The 14318-nt window shown below is 48.7% G+C and overlaps 1 protein-coding gene across 1 annotated transcript in view; it reads right to left on the reverse strand.

Moving 5' to 3' along the window:
- LOC144147196 (small G protein signaling modulator 2-like) overlaps positions 1-14318 on the reverse strand; it is a 96414-nt gene that overhangs the window by 31504 nt on the left and 50592 nt on the right. The window contains exons 12-15 of the mRNA XM_077679266.1: positions 9666-9730; positions 6356-6561; positions 5784-5979; positions 2409-2561 (exon numbers count right to left, since the gene is read on the reverse strand). Of these exons, the coding sequence (XP_077535392.1) occupies positions 2409-2561; positions 5784-5979; positions 6356-6561; positions 9666-9730 (620 nt within the window). The remainder of the gene's footprint in view (positions 1-2408; positions 2562-5783; positions 5980-6355; positions 6562-9665; positions 9731-14318) is intronic.

Raw genomic sequence — 14318 nt, forward strand, 5'->3', positions numbered from 1 at the left:
GCCGCAACTGGGTCAAAGTGCTCAACGCATTGTTTTTTTTGTTTCCCACGAGACCCAGCAATGCGAAACAGATAAGATGATTCAAACTTCGCCAGTAAACCGCGGTGCAGCAATAATTGTAGCATGGTTGATACAATGACTTGCTTCGGCGGCTAGCGAGTGACCCAAAATGGCAGCGCCAGCGTAAACGTGTCTCCACTCTGTACAGCGGACACGTGAATCAAGACACCCTAGGCTGCACAGCGGTCGGTTCCTGTGATGTCATTGCAGACCATGAAAACACACGATTTAGCGGGAAAATCAAAATTTTAACTTAAACTGATTAATTTCTCATTGAATAATGCATCGTTTGTATCCGGACAAGTGCTGGGGGCACCATAAAACAGGAAATCTTTCGAATAAAACAAACTTGTATTTTCTCTTCATGGCTCCTTTAAGAGGCCGTGTCAACAGTATATAGGCTCACGTCAGCTGTGCTTGACGGGTCGACTGACTGCACAAACAGAATATCATCTCACAGCAGCCGTACTCCAGTCTTACTTGTATTTGACTGGCTGCGCCAAAGCATATCGTCTCGCGTTGACCATACTCTAGAGTCAAGAGCCAACACCAGCAGCGTTCGTTTTGCGCCAGCCATTATTGCATTCGACCTACACCTTCAGTGTATCGTCTCACATTGGCCAGACTTGCAGAGTAAAGAGGCCGCACCAAAAGCATGTCATCTCGCATTGACCTTACTCATGTCTTGCATACTCAAAGAGTGGAGCGGCTGTGTCAATAGCATATTGTTTCGTGCTGACCGTAATTGCAGCTCACGCCCTTGTAGAGTCGAGACCCGACCAAAAACTTATCATCTCGCATTGTCCGTACACGTGTTCTCGTAGAGTCGAAAGGTTCTAGCAACAGCGAACCGTCTTGCATCGTCCGTACTCGTGTCTTGCGTACTCGTGAGTCAAGATGTCATGCCAACAGCAAGCTGTCTTGTATCGGCCATACTTGCAGAATCGAGAAGACATACAAACAGCATACTGCCGTGAATTATGCATTTGGTTTGGTTATGTATGTTTTGCTTTTACCGCCTGGCTGCACCGGTCTGTGTTATCTGTGCGCCAAGGGAAGCGCCTGCTCCAGTCTTTATTTCTATGCCGCTTGTGTTATCTCTTTTGATAGGGAGAGCGTTTCGAACTAACGTCAAAAGCCTAGAATAATCTTCTTTGATCATCAGTTTCTAGATGCAATTCGACCGTTCAAGAAACACTTGCGCCCAAAGATAAATGCTCGCGGAGCAGACGCCGCAGCATTCGATCTGCCGACACTCGCCTACGCGCGTCACTTTATTGACTGCTGCTTCACCGCCTCTGTATTCTTTGAATTGTTAGGGGAGCACAAGTTCGCTCCAATAACCTTGTTTTTCCTTCAAGCCAACTGCATCATCTTTGGCTTTGTGACAATATTGCCTTGCATACTCATACAGTCAAGTAGCTGGGCTAACAGTGAATGACCTTGGATTGGGCATACTTTCGTCTTGTGCGTACTTGTAGAGTCAATCAGCCACAAACAGCATATCATGTCGTGTTGACCGTTCACACGGCTCACGTACTCAAGAGGCCGAGCCAACAGCGTACCGTCTCACGTTGGCCGTACTCGTACAGTCCATTGGCCTCGCAAACATGCATCATCTCATGTCGGCTGTAGTTGTATAATCTACCGACCGTGCCAACAGGGCATCGTGTCGTGTCAGCCATACTGGTGTCTCGCAACTCGTAGGGTCAACCAGCCACGCCAGGGGCATATCGTATTGCATCGCCTGTACTCGCGTTTTGCGTACCAGTAGAGTCAATTGGCTGCCAGCGTATCATCGCGCGTTGGTCCTACACGTGCCTCTCGTACTTGTAGTGTTGACCGGCCATATTGGTTCGTGTCGCCTGTACTCGCGTCTCGCATGCAATTAAAGTAGAATGGCTGCCAGCATATCACCATATTGACAGACCATGCCAACCACTTATCTACCGTCAGCCATATCCGTGTATCACGTAGTTGTAGAGCTGATAGGCCGCATCAACAACATATTGTCCGGTTGTGGTTTTACTCGTAGCTTCAATTGGACACACATGTATTGAGTTTGTATTGGTCACGCATGTACTGAAACTCAATACTACACATGTATTGAGTTTCAAATTAGGCCATACGATATTATTCATGGATACCCCACACTAGAGAAGAGAATTTGCTGCAGGTAAATTTTCATTGCAGTTGGCGTTGAAAACCGTTGGCGCTGAAAACAGAACTGATCTGTGCACAAATTTTCTCTTGGCTTCAAACAAGACGGGGACTACAGCACTCAGAGGTAAAAAGCAGGAGACGTGGCTTAACCTCCCCTTCCAATTTGACACCACTGCAGCACTCACCTGCAGCCATGTGGGCAGGCGTGCTGTGGCTGCTGACCACCTCCCAGGCAATCTCTTCCTCCTCTTCAGCCCCCTCGGGTCCAGCCTCCATGGATCCCCCCTCGCTGCTCCCATCCTCAAATACATCGTTGCTGAGGTGCGCATCCTTGGGGCCTGCAATGCATTTCATTGGGATGCAATTAATCTGCAACTCATAGCCATTGTCACCACAGCAGGTGGCTGCACATGTAAGAAGGTACGGGATTGCACAAGGGATCAGCTTTTGCAAGTATTCAGCGATAGCACAGCATCACGCCACTACAGCAGAACATTGCTGATATGATCATAGCAGATGCAGATTTTGGTGCGACACAAATACAAAAAAACCCTCAGATGAAAATCATTACGTACAATGAGCTTGGGGGGGACTCACCTGACAACATTCCTAGCGGACTTGATAATCGTGGCCCACGGGTTTAAAAACCATAGTGCACCAATATGAAAATTTTACAGAGCCACAGAAATTAGGCTTGTGCGAATAGTAATATTTCAGTTCAAAGCGAATTCGAAGCGAATAGTCCTAGGGGTCGAACACTTTCGAAGCAAATTCAAATAGCTGTCACGTGTCACTGACAAGGACAAGATGTTGTAGTCAGCGGAAAGTGACAAGGAGCTCTCGGAGAGCGACGAGGAGTGAGATGAGCGAGATTACTTTAAGAAATAAATCGCCCGCTTCTCTCGCATTCGTTTTTCTGGGTCACAAAGTTCCCTGCGCGTTACAATCGGAGGTGCAAGTGTTTTAGTTTTTTTTGCCACGAAAATCAGGTGCGCGTTAGAATCGGGGGCGCGTTATAATCGGGTAAGTATGGTACATGCGGCATCAGTGGGTCGTGCAAGGCAAGCCGAAGTAAAAAGGAAGAGGTCAATCAGAGGCAGACTGTCACGAGCTGCATCAGATTCTTGGGCTGCAGACTATTCGCATTCAGTTGCAATTCTTTGTAAATAGATTGCTTATGTACAAAGACTGTAAATAGTTTGCATCTGCCTCGTAACAACACTGTTATACACGGTATTGCTATAAATGGACTCGAGTGTATATCTCTTTTGCACTGCAATAAAAAAGTAAACAGGAACACACATTTTAATGTATGTAGTTTCCCCTAAATGGCTCGAACAAGTGCAAGTGTTATTTCTTTATTTCTTCTTCTTGTATTGGTGCATAGTGGTTTTTAAGCCTGTAGGTCATGAATAAACGAGTCCTAAAGGAATGTGATCACATGAGTCCCTTTAATTGTAAATGTTCCGAGCCCATTCGCAGGCTGTGATGGAAGACATAAATCATGAATACAGTGTAGACCATTTATAACGTAACCGCTTATAGTGCGGGACCGGATATAACGCGGGTTTTTGTGACCACCGGTTTGCCTCCTATAGAACTCAATGCATAAGCATACCGCTTAAGATGCGGTTGGCCGAAGCACAATACCGTTTATAGTGCGGTTTTTCGGCGGGTCTGCTCATCCACCGGCGCAGCTGGGGCATCGTTTTAGGGTAGCAAAAGAAAAAAAGAAATGATGAAATCGGCCATCTGACGCAGCGCGCACCCCTTGCTCTCCTCTAACTTCGACACAGAAGCAAAAAATAGGCACCCTTTAGCTCGCGCGCACGTGATAACCACAGCTGTCCTTGCTTGATGCACCTCGAAAGATAGCGACCGGCTCCCCGTCCGCGCGTGGCAAGTTGTTTCTATTAATCGTGAACCGCATGGACCGTTTTCGCACACGAATTGTGCACATCGGCGTTGCGCATGCGTTTTTTGCATGCTCGCGTCTACGAATCCGCGCTTGCGGTGGCTTCTTCGCGTGGCAGTGGGAGGAGCCTGACGACTTGCACCAATGGAAAGACGCGCACCTAATGGCGGGAGATTCGAAGCGCTCCGAGCCGGCTAGCCGCGCCAGAGGTGTTTAGGCTAAAGCGGCTAAAGTCCCTCGATCAGATGAAGAGACTTTAGTTTAAGCTTACCACCGCGGTATTTTTTGATGGGTGCTTTCGCAGCAGCGTGGATGGCAGTTTATATTCCACTTTGCGGTCACATTATCAGCTCTTTTCTTGCATGAGCATCTTCGCTTGTGCCTTATGCGGCATTTCAGCGAGCGGTTAGAAGTGGTCGCTGGAGCTACCTGCACTGCTTGACGGCCAGTGCCGACGCCATGTTGCCGCCTCTTACCGCGCCGCACACATTACGTCAGTTGTATCCACGCCGGCGTCGTCGCGCCTGCGGCGTGCGCTGCACGTTTTCGCGAGAAATCGCTCCATGCGGTTCACGCTTTAGAACGTTGTGCAGAAAAGCCACCGCTCTTCCCGAACAAGCGAGCCGCGCAAAGATTTCCACCACCAGTACGTTGTGCTGATAAGCAGCCGCCTTCGGCATCGTGAACACAAGGTGGGATAAAAATAAAAAATCCCGCTGGCCTTTCTTATCATGTCCTGCGGCATCTTCATAGACGCAAAAAACGCAGCCATGGTCTTTCAAAACACAAACACAACGGAAGTTAAAGCCGCACTCGCTGTTTGTAAGACCGCGCTTTTGCAATGTGTGAGACCCAGCAGCAGCGGCTGATGTTAAAAATAATACGAAATAAAGACCCTTCCTTCATTTTTAGGCGCTGTGCGTTTGGGTGATAAAAAATTTAGGCTGACTTGAGAGGTAGGTGGCGATTTGATTGAATTCGCGCACGTTTTGGTTATAGTGCGGTACTGCTTATAGTGCGGATTTTTGTGGCTCCCGCGACATACGTTATAAGCGGTCTACACTGTAGTTTATATTGCAGGAATATGGTCCTGGGAAAAGCACCCATCCAACATTGTGATCAACACATTATGAACAAACAGCAGCTGATTTGGCAGCTAATACTGGAGTGATAAAGCTACAATGAACAGTTAAGGCTGTAATAAGGAATTGGTTGCAAGTACATCGCAGACTGCTTAAAAATATGTCCCGGGAGCAGCAAAAATCCCCAGACAATTAGCCGTATCACACTAAAACAAAAAATTCACTATATTTCAAGCATTCCTTGTTCACCATCACTTTAACAGTGTCTACTCCGTCATTTTTTTTCCACACCAGTTGTTCCTGCAAGGTCCTTCACAAATTGTGGAGCCGGATTAAAATAATGTTTTTGTTTTGAGGTGTGCATCTCATTTGCAATTATCTTTGCTTGAGAAGAGTGGATGCCATATAGTGCAAGAGCCCAGGCAGTACTGTCAAGCGACGTGTTTTAAACTCGGCATTTTGAATTTGGCCCCATAAGCAAGCAAAAAATTGCAGTGCTCTGGCACTCTGTAAAATGAACGGAAGGTAACATGAGCGCCGAGCCCAGCAAGCAGGCCACCCACCGATGAGGGGTATCTCGGAGGTGGTGCTCTCGGAGGAGAGCTTGGCGTGCAGGCCCTCGCGGTGGCGCACCATGGCCTCAGCGGCCAGCCACTCGGACAGGGTGGCCTCGTACTGCGCCTGCCTGCTGGCGTCCCGCTCCTGCCGCTCCGCCGCCTCGCTCCCCACGGGGTAGTGGCCCAGCAGGTACGGCCACACCTGCAGTCCACAGGGCGTGTGCACAGCCCCCACGAGGGATTAGGAAGAGGCCGGAAAACGCTGGGACACGAGCAAGACAGCCGGCCAGGCTTCTTTGTTTTAGCGCAGAAGACATCCAACTGCCGCATCAGCACCCAGCTACTGCCTTATGTCAGCACTAAGCTACGATAATGGTGACCCCGGTATCTGTTGACGCCTGCATTACGTAGCGGCTGAACACGACGAATGGTCATACCCTTCCCCCTTGACAGCCTGCAAGAGGTAGCGTCAGTCAGCAAAAGAGACTAGCTGTGCTCGAGAGTGCTGCTCTTTCCCCCTCCACTGTCACTGGGCGCTGACAGCCAAAACAGAGGAGGGCAAGCAGCGAGGCACTGACCAGCGGGCGGACGTCGTGCTCGATGCCGCCGAAGTAGACCAGCCGGTGCAGCTCGAGGGGCTCCTCGAGGCGGCCCGAGGCCGACAGGCGCTCCCAGGCCTCCCGGGTCAGGCCCCCCTCGGCACCCTCGCCGGACACCATGGTCGGGTGCACCAGCCCCGACAGGTGGGTGCGCACCGTCCGCAGGTGCCGGCAGTGCGCCAGCCCTGCGTCGTCCGCAACAACGTCGCTGCTCACCAGTTTGCTTTGCGAGGGGGTTGTGTGGGGCGAGAGAGGGAAAGGAGGTGCGGAGGAGATAGCAGGCACCCAATTTGTTCCCCCTCACGGCTGTGCATGGCACAGTAAAAGCTTGTCAAAGTAGAAGAGGAGCCAAAAGCTTGGTTGATTCATTGATTGTAGGGTCACCGAAACTACACCTGGCTACGAGGCACCCCGCAGTGGAGGGGTCCAGGTTAACTTTGACCACCCTGGGATCTTTCAATGTGCGCTGAAATCTTGAAGCCCAGCCGTTCTCGCTTTTTGCCTCTATCTGAAAAGCAGTCACTGCAATCAGGATCGAACCCACATCCTTGGGTTCAGCAGCAAACGCCCTAGCCACTAAGCCACCATGGCAGGTGGGAGCCAATATTACTGCATTATAACTACTGTTCCCATCTACTACCAATACTGTGAACGAAGGAATAGATTTTTTCATTGTGTCCATTAGTTTAATACAGTCTCCTTGTTTCGTAATCCGTTTGGCTGAAGCAGAACACATTGTTGAGCATGTTGGTGCATACTGTTACAAATACAAAATATTTGAGCGCAAAGAACACAATGACAAGACAAGAACGACTAAAAGAAGAAAAAGAAAAGAAAAGAAAGAGCACTGGCACCATTGCCCTTCTTCCGTTGTTGCTGTGTTTGCACCTTAACTTTTTGTAGAGATTCAACTGTACTCTGGCGCACACAGCTCCGACAGTACATCAAATGGTTCGCACATCACATAAGATCAGCATCACAAACTGATGCGTATACAGTGTTTCATTTTCGCACCGTTCCTTGATTAATAAATCCAGAAGCTGTACAATAATAAAACGCTGTACGCAGGCTCCCTTTCTGTTCACCGAGTGGCCCCCGGAAAATTCCAATTGATGGGACACCTCTGACTCACCCTTCAGCAGCCCACATGACGAAACAAAAATGCAAAAACAGAAGCTGCGCATAAATCTTTTTGCTTTTTTGGATTCAAGGCTCTGCCTCATTCACTCTGCTGCTGCTGGCAAAAGCCACGCATCAGACAGCCACCTAATCGTCACTGGTGATCAGCGGAGGCGATGGGTTTGTTTTTTCGGCAGATCTGACGATCCATTTTTCTCGGCAGTACCCCTTAAAACAGTGACAATCAGGCGTACTTTTAGGGGCGAGGTCCCTTCGCAGCTGGGGCTGCTGGCGTCTCCTGTCGTCGTTGTAATCGTCGTCTCACGTAGTCACGGTACCAAAACACCGGGAAACTCATTTACGCCTCGCGCTGGAGTGCTTCGTGCTTCAAAGACAAGGGACTTGTGCAGCAAAGCTGTATACCTTTACCTCCCACCGGTTTTATCTTTGTTGGCAAAAAATTCCAAGGCGCCAAGAATACACTTATACACTGCATGCTTCGCCCCCTCCCCAGATTTCACGTTAGTGGACATGGCCCAGGAATTTTTTTCTAGGTGCTGTCAGCACTAAACAGTTGAGAGTGATTCTAATTCCTCCTACAAATAAAAACTACACTCAGTCATGTTTTCCTTAAAATTTCGTGTTTGCAGTAGGTTTGGGGCTGTCATGTTAGTTGGCTGCTCTATTTGTGGAGAGGACTGTAGCCCCTACAGTGTGGAATCGAAACCACAAAAATAAGAACGTGTCACCAAACGAAAATGTAGCAGCAGGTATCCCGGATTTACAGGCTGAGATACAGCCTGTATCGTGCCTGTATCGTGGAACCATGGTGAAGCAAAATGAAGTTGAATTAGGAAAAGGTTCACATTTGGGTGGCAGGCACTTTCAGAGATGAAACACTAATTTCCAGTACAACGACAACCATGTCCGATGCACTTGTGCCTGCGTAACTCAAAAAAGTTTCATTCATGAAAAGAGCGAAGCTTTTCTGTGTGACAAGAACAATAAACCGATCCAGAAATAAGGTCATGCAAGGAAAGACTTGACAATTAACACATGATCTGAACATATTTGAGACTTTAAAACGGGTAATAGGTAACCCGAAGGTGCCCGCAACTACCGTATAATGCGGAATATAGGTCGAGATTTTTTACAGAAAAATTTGTCGAAAAGTCACCCCTCGACCTATATTGCAGTCACTGGCAGTTGTCATCTGGCGGCCGGGAAGCCCATCGAGCCCATCCAAACCCCAAAGGCACCATCGCCACCACCATCAATCGCACGCGACGCCATCTTTGTTTTGTTGCTTCTCTCGCTGTCGGCGAATGTGTGCGTGCAATTTTCTTCTTGCTCAAAATGAGTTTAGGCACTTGGCGCCAGTTTACAGCAGCATTTAAAAGAAAAGTTGGTGGTTTTCCAAGGCCAATGACGTGTCCGCCTTGCGCCAGTTCGGTATCACCAAAAGAAGCGTTGCTAGCGGCATTAGCTGAAGGGGCACCTCTCAGTATGCAACGCTCGGAAGGCCTCGTTTCATGGGCGCTGCTCTGTGCACCTGTGCTGCTGTACAAAGGGGCAAATTTTGTCCGCTAGCGTCGTGCGATGTCTCTACGAATGGATACCCCAAGACGTTTGCTGACCGCCTGCACAGACTGGCTGTCGTTCCGGTCTGCACACGAGTGTCCCATGCTTTGCGCTCGCTTCACGATGACATCATCTTGCGAGTGTTTAAGAAGTGCTGCATAAGCAATTCCCTGGACTGCAACGAGGACGACAGCGAGCCAGAAGCAGTGGTCCGACGACAATTCAGACAGTTTTAAATGAGTAATCTGAGACGAAACAAGTTATAGTCTCAATAAAACAATTGTTGGTACCTAATTATTTTTTTTTTGCATTTTTCGGCTACAAGGTAAGGGGGTCGACCTATATGCCGCCTCGACCTATATTCCGCATTATACGGTAATACGAGTGCACCTCCAAATAAAGTGGACCTGTAAAATACGGTGGTTATGCAGAATGTGGGTGCATATGAGTGAGTGGTTCGCACGAGAAAAAAAGTGCTTTTCACTATCTACAATAATGCTACAAGTTCGTGTGTCCAACCCAAGCTAACATTAGGTCTGACATGAAAGGTGCACTCAAAGATTTCGGGCAGAGGCACGGAGGAACTCACATCCGTAGAAGGCCCTTGAGATGATCTGCTTCTTCATGGTGTCACAAAGAAGTCGTAGCGACTGCCTGCAGAGAACAATCAAAGGCCGGTTTGCGTACTATGCAGCTAACTGATGTTATCAGCTCCTGTGGTCACTGCTCTGAATTCAGACAAGTTTTGGGGAAGCCCCCACGGAGCAGCATTTCTTTACAATGCAGCCACACGGCGACTAAGGAAAGCTATACAGAAAGGAAAGCAAGAAGCGCCCTTGTTGCCTATTTTGTCTCCTGTGGCAAATAGCTGCTTTTACAAAAAATGGTTCATCATCATCATCATCGTCAGCCTGTGTACGCCCACTGCAGGGCAAAGGCCTCTCCCATGGATCTCCAATTATCCCGGTCCTGTGCTAACTGCGACCAATTTATACTCGCAAACTTCTTGGTCTCATCTGCCCACTTAACTTTCTGCCACCCCCTGCCACGCTTGCCTTCTCTAGGGATCCACTCTGTTACCCTTAATGACCGACAATTATCTTGCCTTCGCGTTACACGCCCTGCCCACGTACATTTCTTCTTCTTCATTTCTACTAATATGTCCTTATTAACACGCGTTTGTTCCCTGACCCACTGTGCTCTCTTCTTGTCCCTTACAAGCGCTTACTCTTTCACTATCAGCTTGGCTAGAAGACGTACTTGCGGCGTGTGTGCCAGTGAAGAAACAATAGGACACCTTTTTGTGCTCGGTGCACTGTTTACAACACCAAGGCAGCACCTGTCATCTGCACTTTGGAAGCTCGTCAGCCACCTGTTTGCAGCAAAGGCTGTTTTCTGTCACAGGAATGGCCTGTCACAGTTATAAAGGGCTACGAAACCCTCACTTCATTTTTTATAGGCGTGGGCCACTGTACGGGATCACAGGGGACCTTGACAAGCTTCGCTAGGGCAAGCACTACCAGCCGTACTAGCACTATGGCCCCAGCGGGACTCAAAGACTCAAGCACGAGTTCAAGTACTCATGGTCGACAGACTGCAGCTTTACCAACAAGCTGAGGCCTGGTAAATGCAGAGGACGTACCAGACAACATGACTGCTGCACATTGGAGGCGTGGGGAAACAAGGGTCCCCACAAAGGTCCCAGGCTTTCCTGAATGGTTATAGAGACTGGTTATAGAGACATTAGGAGTGTGCATCATCTCTCATAAGCCCTCAGTCAGTTTACCTGTGGGAATTTGCAACGAGGAGAAAGAGGTGACTGCTGCAACACACATCTCGAATCATCATCATCGTATACTGTTCCAGCATTCTACTGGCTGCCATTTTAACAGGGTGCTTTTTTCAAAAGGCCCCCAAATGGGATCACGAGTGGGAGCAGCCATTTTTAATGGGGCCAGCTGGAACAGTATACAATGATGACGATTCGAGATGTGTGTTGCAGCAGACACCTCTTCCTCTTCATTGCAATTTCCGACACCAGTTTTGTTTAGAGCCTTTTATCTGTTCATCTGTTCTTTTCATTTCATTTCATTTATCTGCTCCTTAGAGGCCAAATGGCATTACATAAGGGGGGGCTTGCGCCAAGCTATAAGAATACATACAGTGAAAAAAAAACAGCAAAAAGAACACAATAGAAATTAACATTAGTTAGGAATAGCGAAGCTATTGCAAACATGATGAACTGGGGAGAATAAAAGGGGAAAAAAACGGAACAACAGAATTTGTGCAATCGATTCGGAAGGAGTTTCACGTCAAGGCGGATAGGTTCGTAGTTTCAAGTTTTTTGCGAAATATTTTGCGGTCAGGGCACGAAGCTATGTCACTGGGTGGTGAATTCCAAATTGCTATCGCATGAGGAGAGAAAGAACTATTCGTTGATAATGTGCGGCACTTGATTCTAGAGATTGGGTGACTGGTTCAGACGGCAGAAGCTCTCGGTGGGGGAGTTAATAAAGCATGTCGTGATTGTGATGGGTAGTAAAAGGTGTGTAGGAGGCGCAAATGAGCGCAATAATGCGGTGTGTAGCGACGGTGCTGACTATCTTTGTACTGATCATTATTCTTTCTTTTTTTTTTTTTGCTTCTCACTTTCCTGACCTCTTTTTTTTTTTTTTTCATGTAATACCCTTCCTTTCTTTTACATTAAAGCTGTACATGCCTAGGATCCCAAATTTCTCTTCTGGAGGTGCCCATTTACTCTGCACAACTTCTACGCTAAGACTTATGCTCCTTGCCACAGCCGGTACTATACCCCTCGCCACCACCAATGCCTCTTTCACAAGTTGCACAATCGGCTGATAACGGTGCTCATGCTGTTATCAGCAGTACTTTTAACTCCCAATGAGACAGACTTGTGGCACTCACTCGGAGGAAGAAGAGCAGGAATCGTAGGAGCGTCAATGTGCACTGAAGTGCTAAAAGGCACGAAAACAACGAAAACTTGCTGCCACAAAACATGCAGCCACCACCGTTGCCGCCTCAAGTTCCACCTTGTCGAGTAGCTGCGAATCCCTCCCGGATGAAGAGTAGCTTGCCCGCTTCAAACGGCGACGTGTGCCAATAACGATAGCATTATTTCGCTACAGTCGAGTCCACTATTAACGATACTGTTTATAACAATATATCGGATATAACGATGAACCGCTATCGCACCGTCCACTTTCGTATGCGCTCTATGGTAAAATAAACCACTTATTACAATGCTCCAGTGGCGCGATATCGGATGTAACAACTGAATCCGGTTACCGTATTTACACGATTGTAAGTCAACTCGAATGTAGGTCGACCCCCCAAAAATGGCACCTAAAAAAAAATGCCAGCACTGCCTAGAAAATTGTATCACAAAGAGAAGCTTTTCCGTCGACCCACACGGCGGCTCTCCACAAGAGCGGTGCGCTCGCGGTATGCGCGGTATTTTTTTAAAAAGAAAAGCTTTTGTATAGGCACCCTGAATAACCATGCGCCGTTGGTTGAGCAGGAAAAACATTCGCTGCGAGATGACAACCATCGAAGCAACCGGCAGCGGCCACTGCCGCCACTGCCGCGCGATACCAAAACAAACATGGCGGCTGACGGAAGCGGCCGCGCGCGATTTCTTTTGAGTGACTAACCTCCCACCATCGCGTTCGGAAGTGTGCTGAACAATCTGATATGATTTGGGCTACGTTAGCGCCGCGCATTGAATCAAGGGATTTGCTAATACTCATTTTGTTTATTAGAGACGAATAAAACGCTTCTTGACGCGTTTTTGCACGCGATTCGTGCGCGTCGGCGTTGCGCGGGCGACGTTTTGACGCCCGCGTCAACGATTCCGCGCACGCGCGGCATCTTCTACTGGTTTTACCTCGGTATTACGCGTGACGAGCGCGGCAGTGGGAGAAGCCTGACGAAGAACGCGCTCTTCATGCCGGCAGTTTGAAAGCGCTCGGGAGTCGGGACAGCCGGCTGGCACCGCCGGAGATGTTTAGGCTTACCACGGTGGCCGATATTTGATTGCCGCTTTCCCTAGCGGCGCAGATGATGCTTTATAGTGTCGTTTTCGACCACATTTCTCCTTTCCTGCTCAAACGCCTTTGTTTGTGCCTTCAGTTAAAGAGCGGTTAGAAGCGGTCGCTGAAGCTACGCGCACCTCTTCGCGGCTGGTGACGCCGCCATCTTGCCGCCGCCGATCGCGTAGCGCGCGCGGGTGGCATTCGCGGCAGTGTCAGCGCGGCGCATTTTCGCGAGCACAAAACGCCCTATGCGGTTCACACTTTAGACCATAACCATGGGAAAGAGGGTGCAAAGCTGTCCCCAACTCGTAGCAGCCCCGATTTCTCGTTTCTCTTGCCGTTACTAGCGGTAAACGGTTCGATTTCGATTCTAAGTCGACCCCCCAACATTGGATTGTCATATTTGAAAAAAAGAGTCGACCTACAATCGTGAAAATACGGTACAGTGCACACCAAAAATGCAAGCTACTGCCGGCTCCCATGCACGGCATGTGCCTCGAGGCGCATCGCAGCTTGCGTCCCTTCGACCCCTCAGAAAATGAGTAAACTGCGCCACTTACAAGAAGCCAGGGGAGGAGGAGAGCAGTTTTCTTTCCGAACCCCCTCCCCCCCTCCTGGCGCCAGTTCTTTGACATCATCCCCGTGCCCCCTCATGCATTCGCTTCTTGTGCCACATGCATGCCACTTTGAATTTAAATGGGTGCCTCTTCAACTGCCCTCCTTTTTCTGTGGAAGGGACGTCAGGACTGATGTTTTTGAAATGTCCGAGTGCCTCATTGAAGAGGCAATCATTGCGCCGATACGAGCTGCGGACAGAGGGGGCAGTGACGATTCTGACGATGCGGTTGAGCAGCCTACTCAGGTAGTGCCTTCGCAGGAGGCCTAACGCATGATACAGCCCTTCAGGGACTTCGTTTTGCCAAGGACCTTTCGCTCAGCTAGATGAAGCACATCTATAGATGCTCTTGAAAAAGATGTGTGCCAGCTTCGCGCGAAGCAAACAAAGGCCACCGACTATGGTATCTTTTTCTGCAAATAAGCAGTGGTACAATCTTGCTTGCATGCGAATAAAATGTTTTAATCTCTGTTTTGCCTTTTTATTTCGCAACCCGATTATAACAATCATCAGTTATAACGATAGAATTTCCTTGGCGCCTGGATATTGTTATAAGTGGACTAGACTGTATTGC

The sequence above is a fragment of the Haemaphysalis longicornis genome, unplaced genomic scaffold, assembly GCF_048455015.1.
Source record: "Haemaphysalis longicornis isolate Haplotype H1 unplaced genomic scaffold, Haemaphysalis longicornis Haplotype H1 scaffold_7, whole genome shotgun sequence".
NCBI lineage: Eukaryota > Metazoa > Arthropoda > Arachnida > Ixodida > Ixodidae > Haemaphysalis > Haemaphysalis longicornis.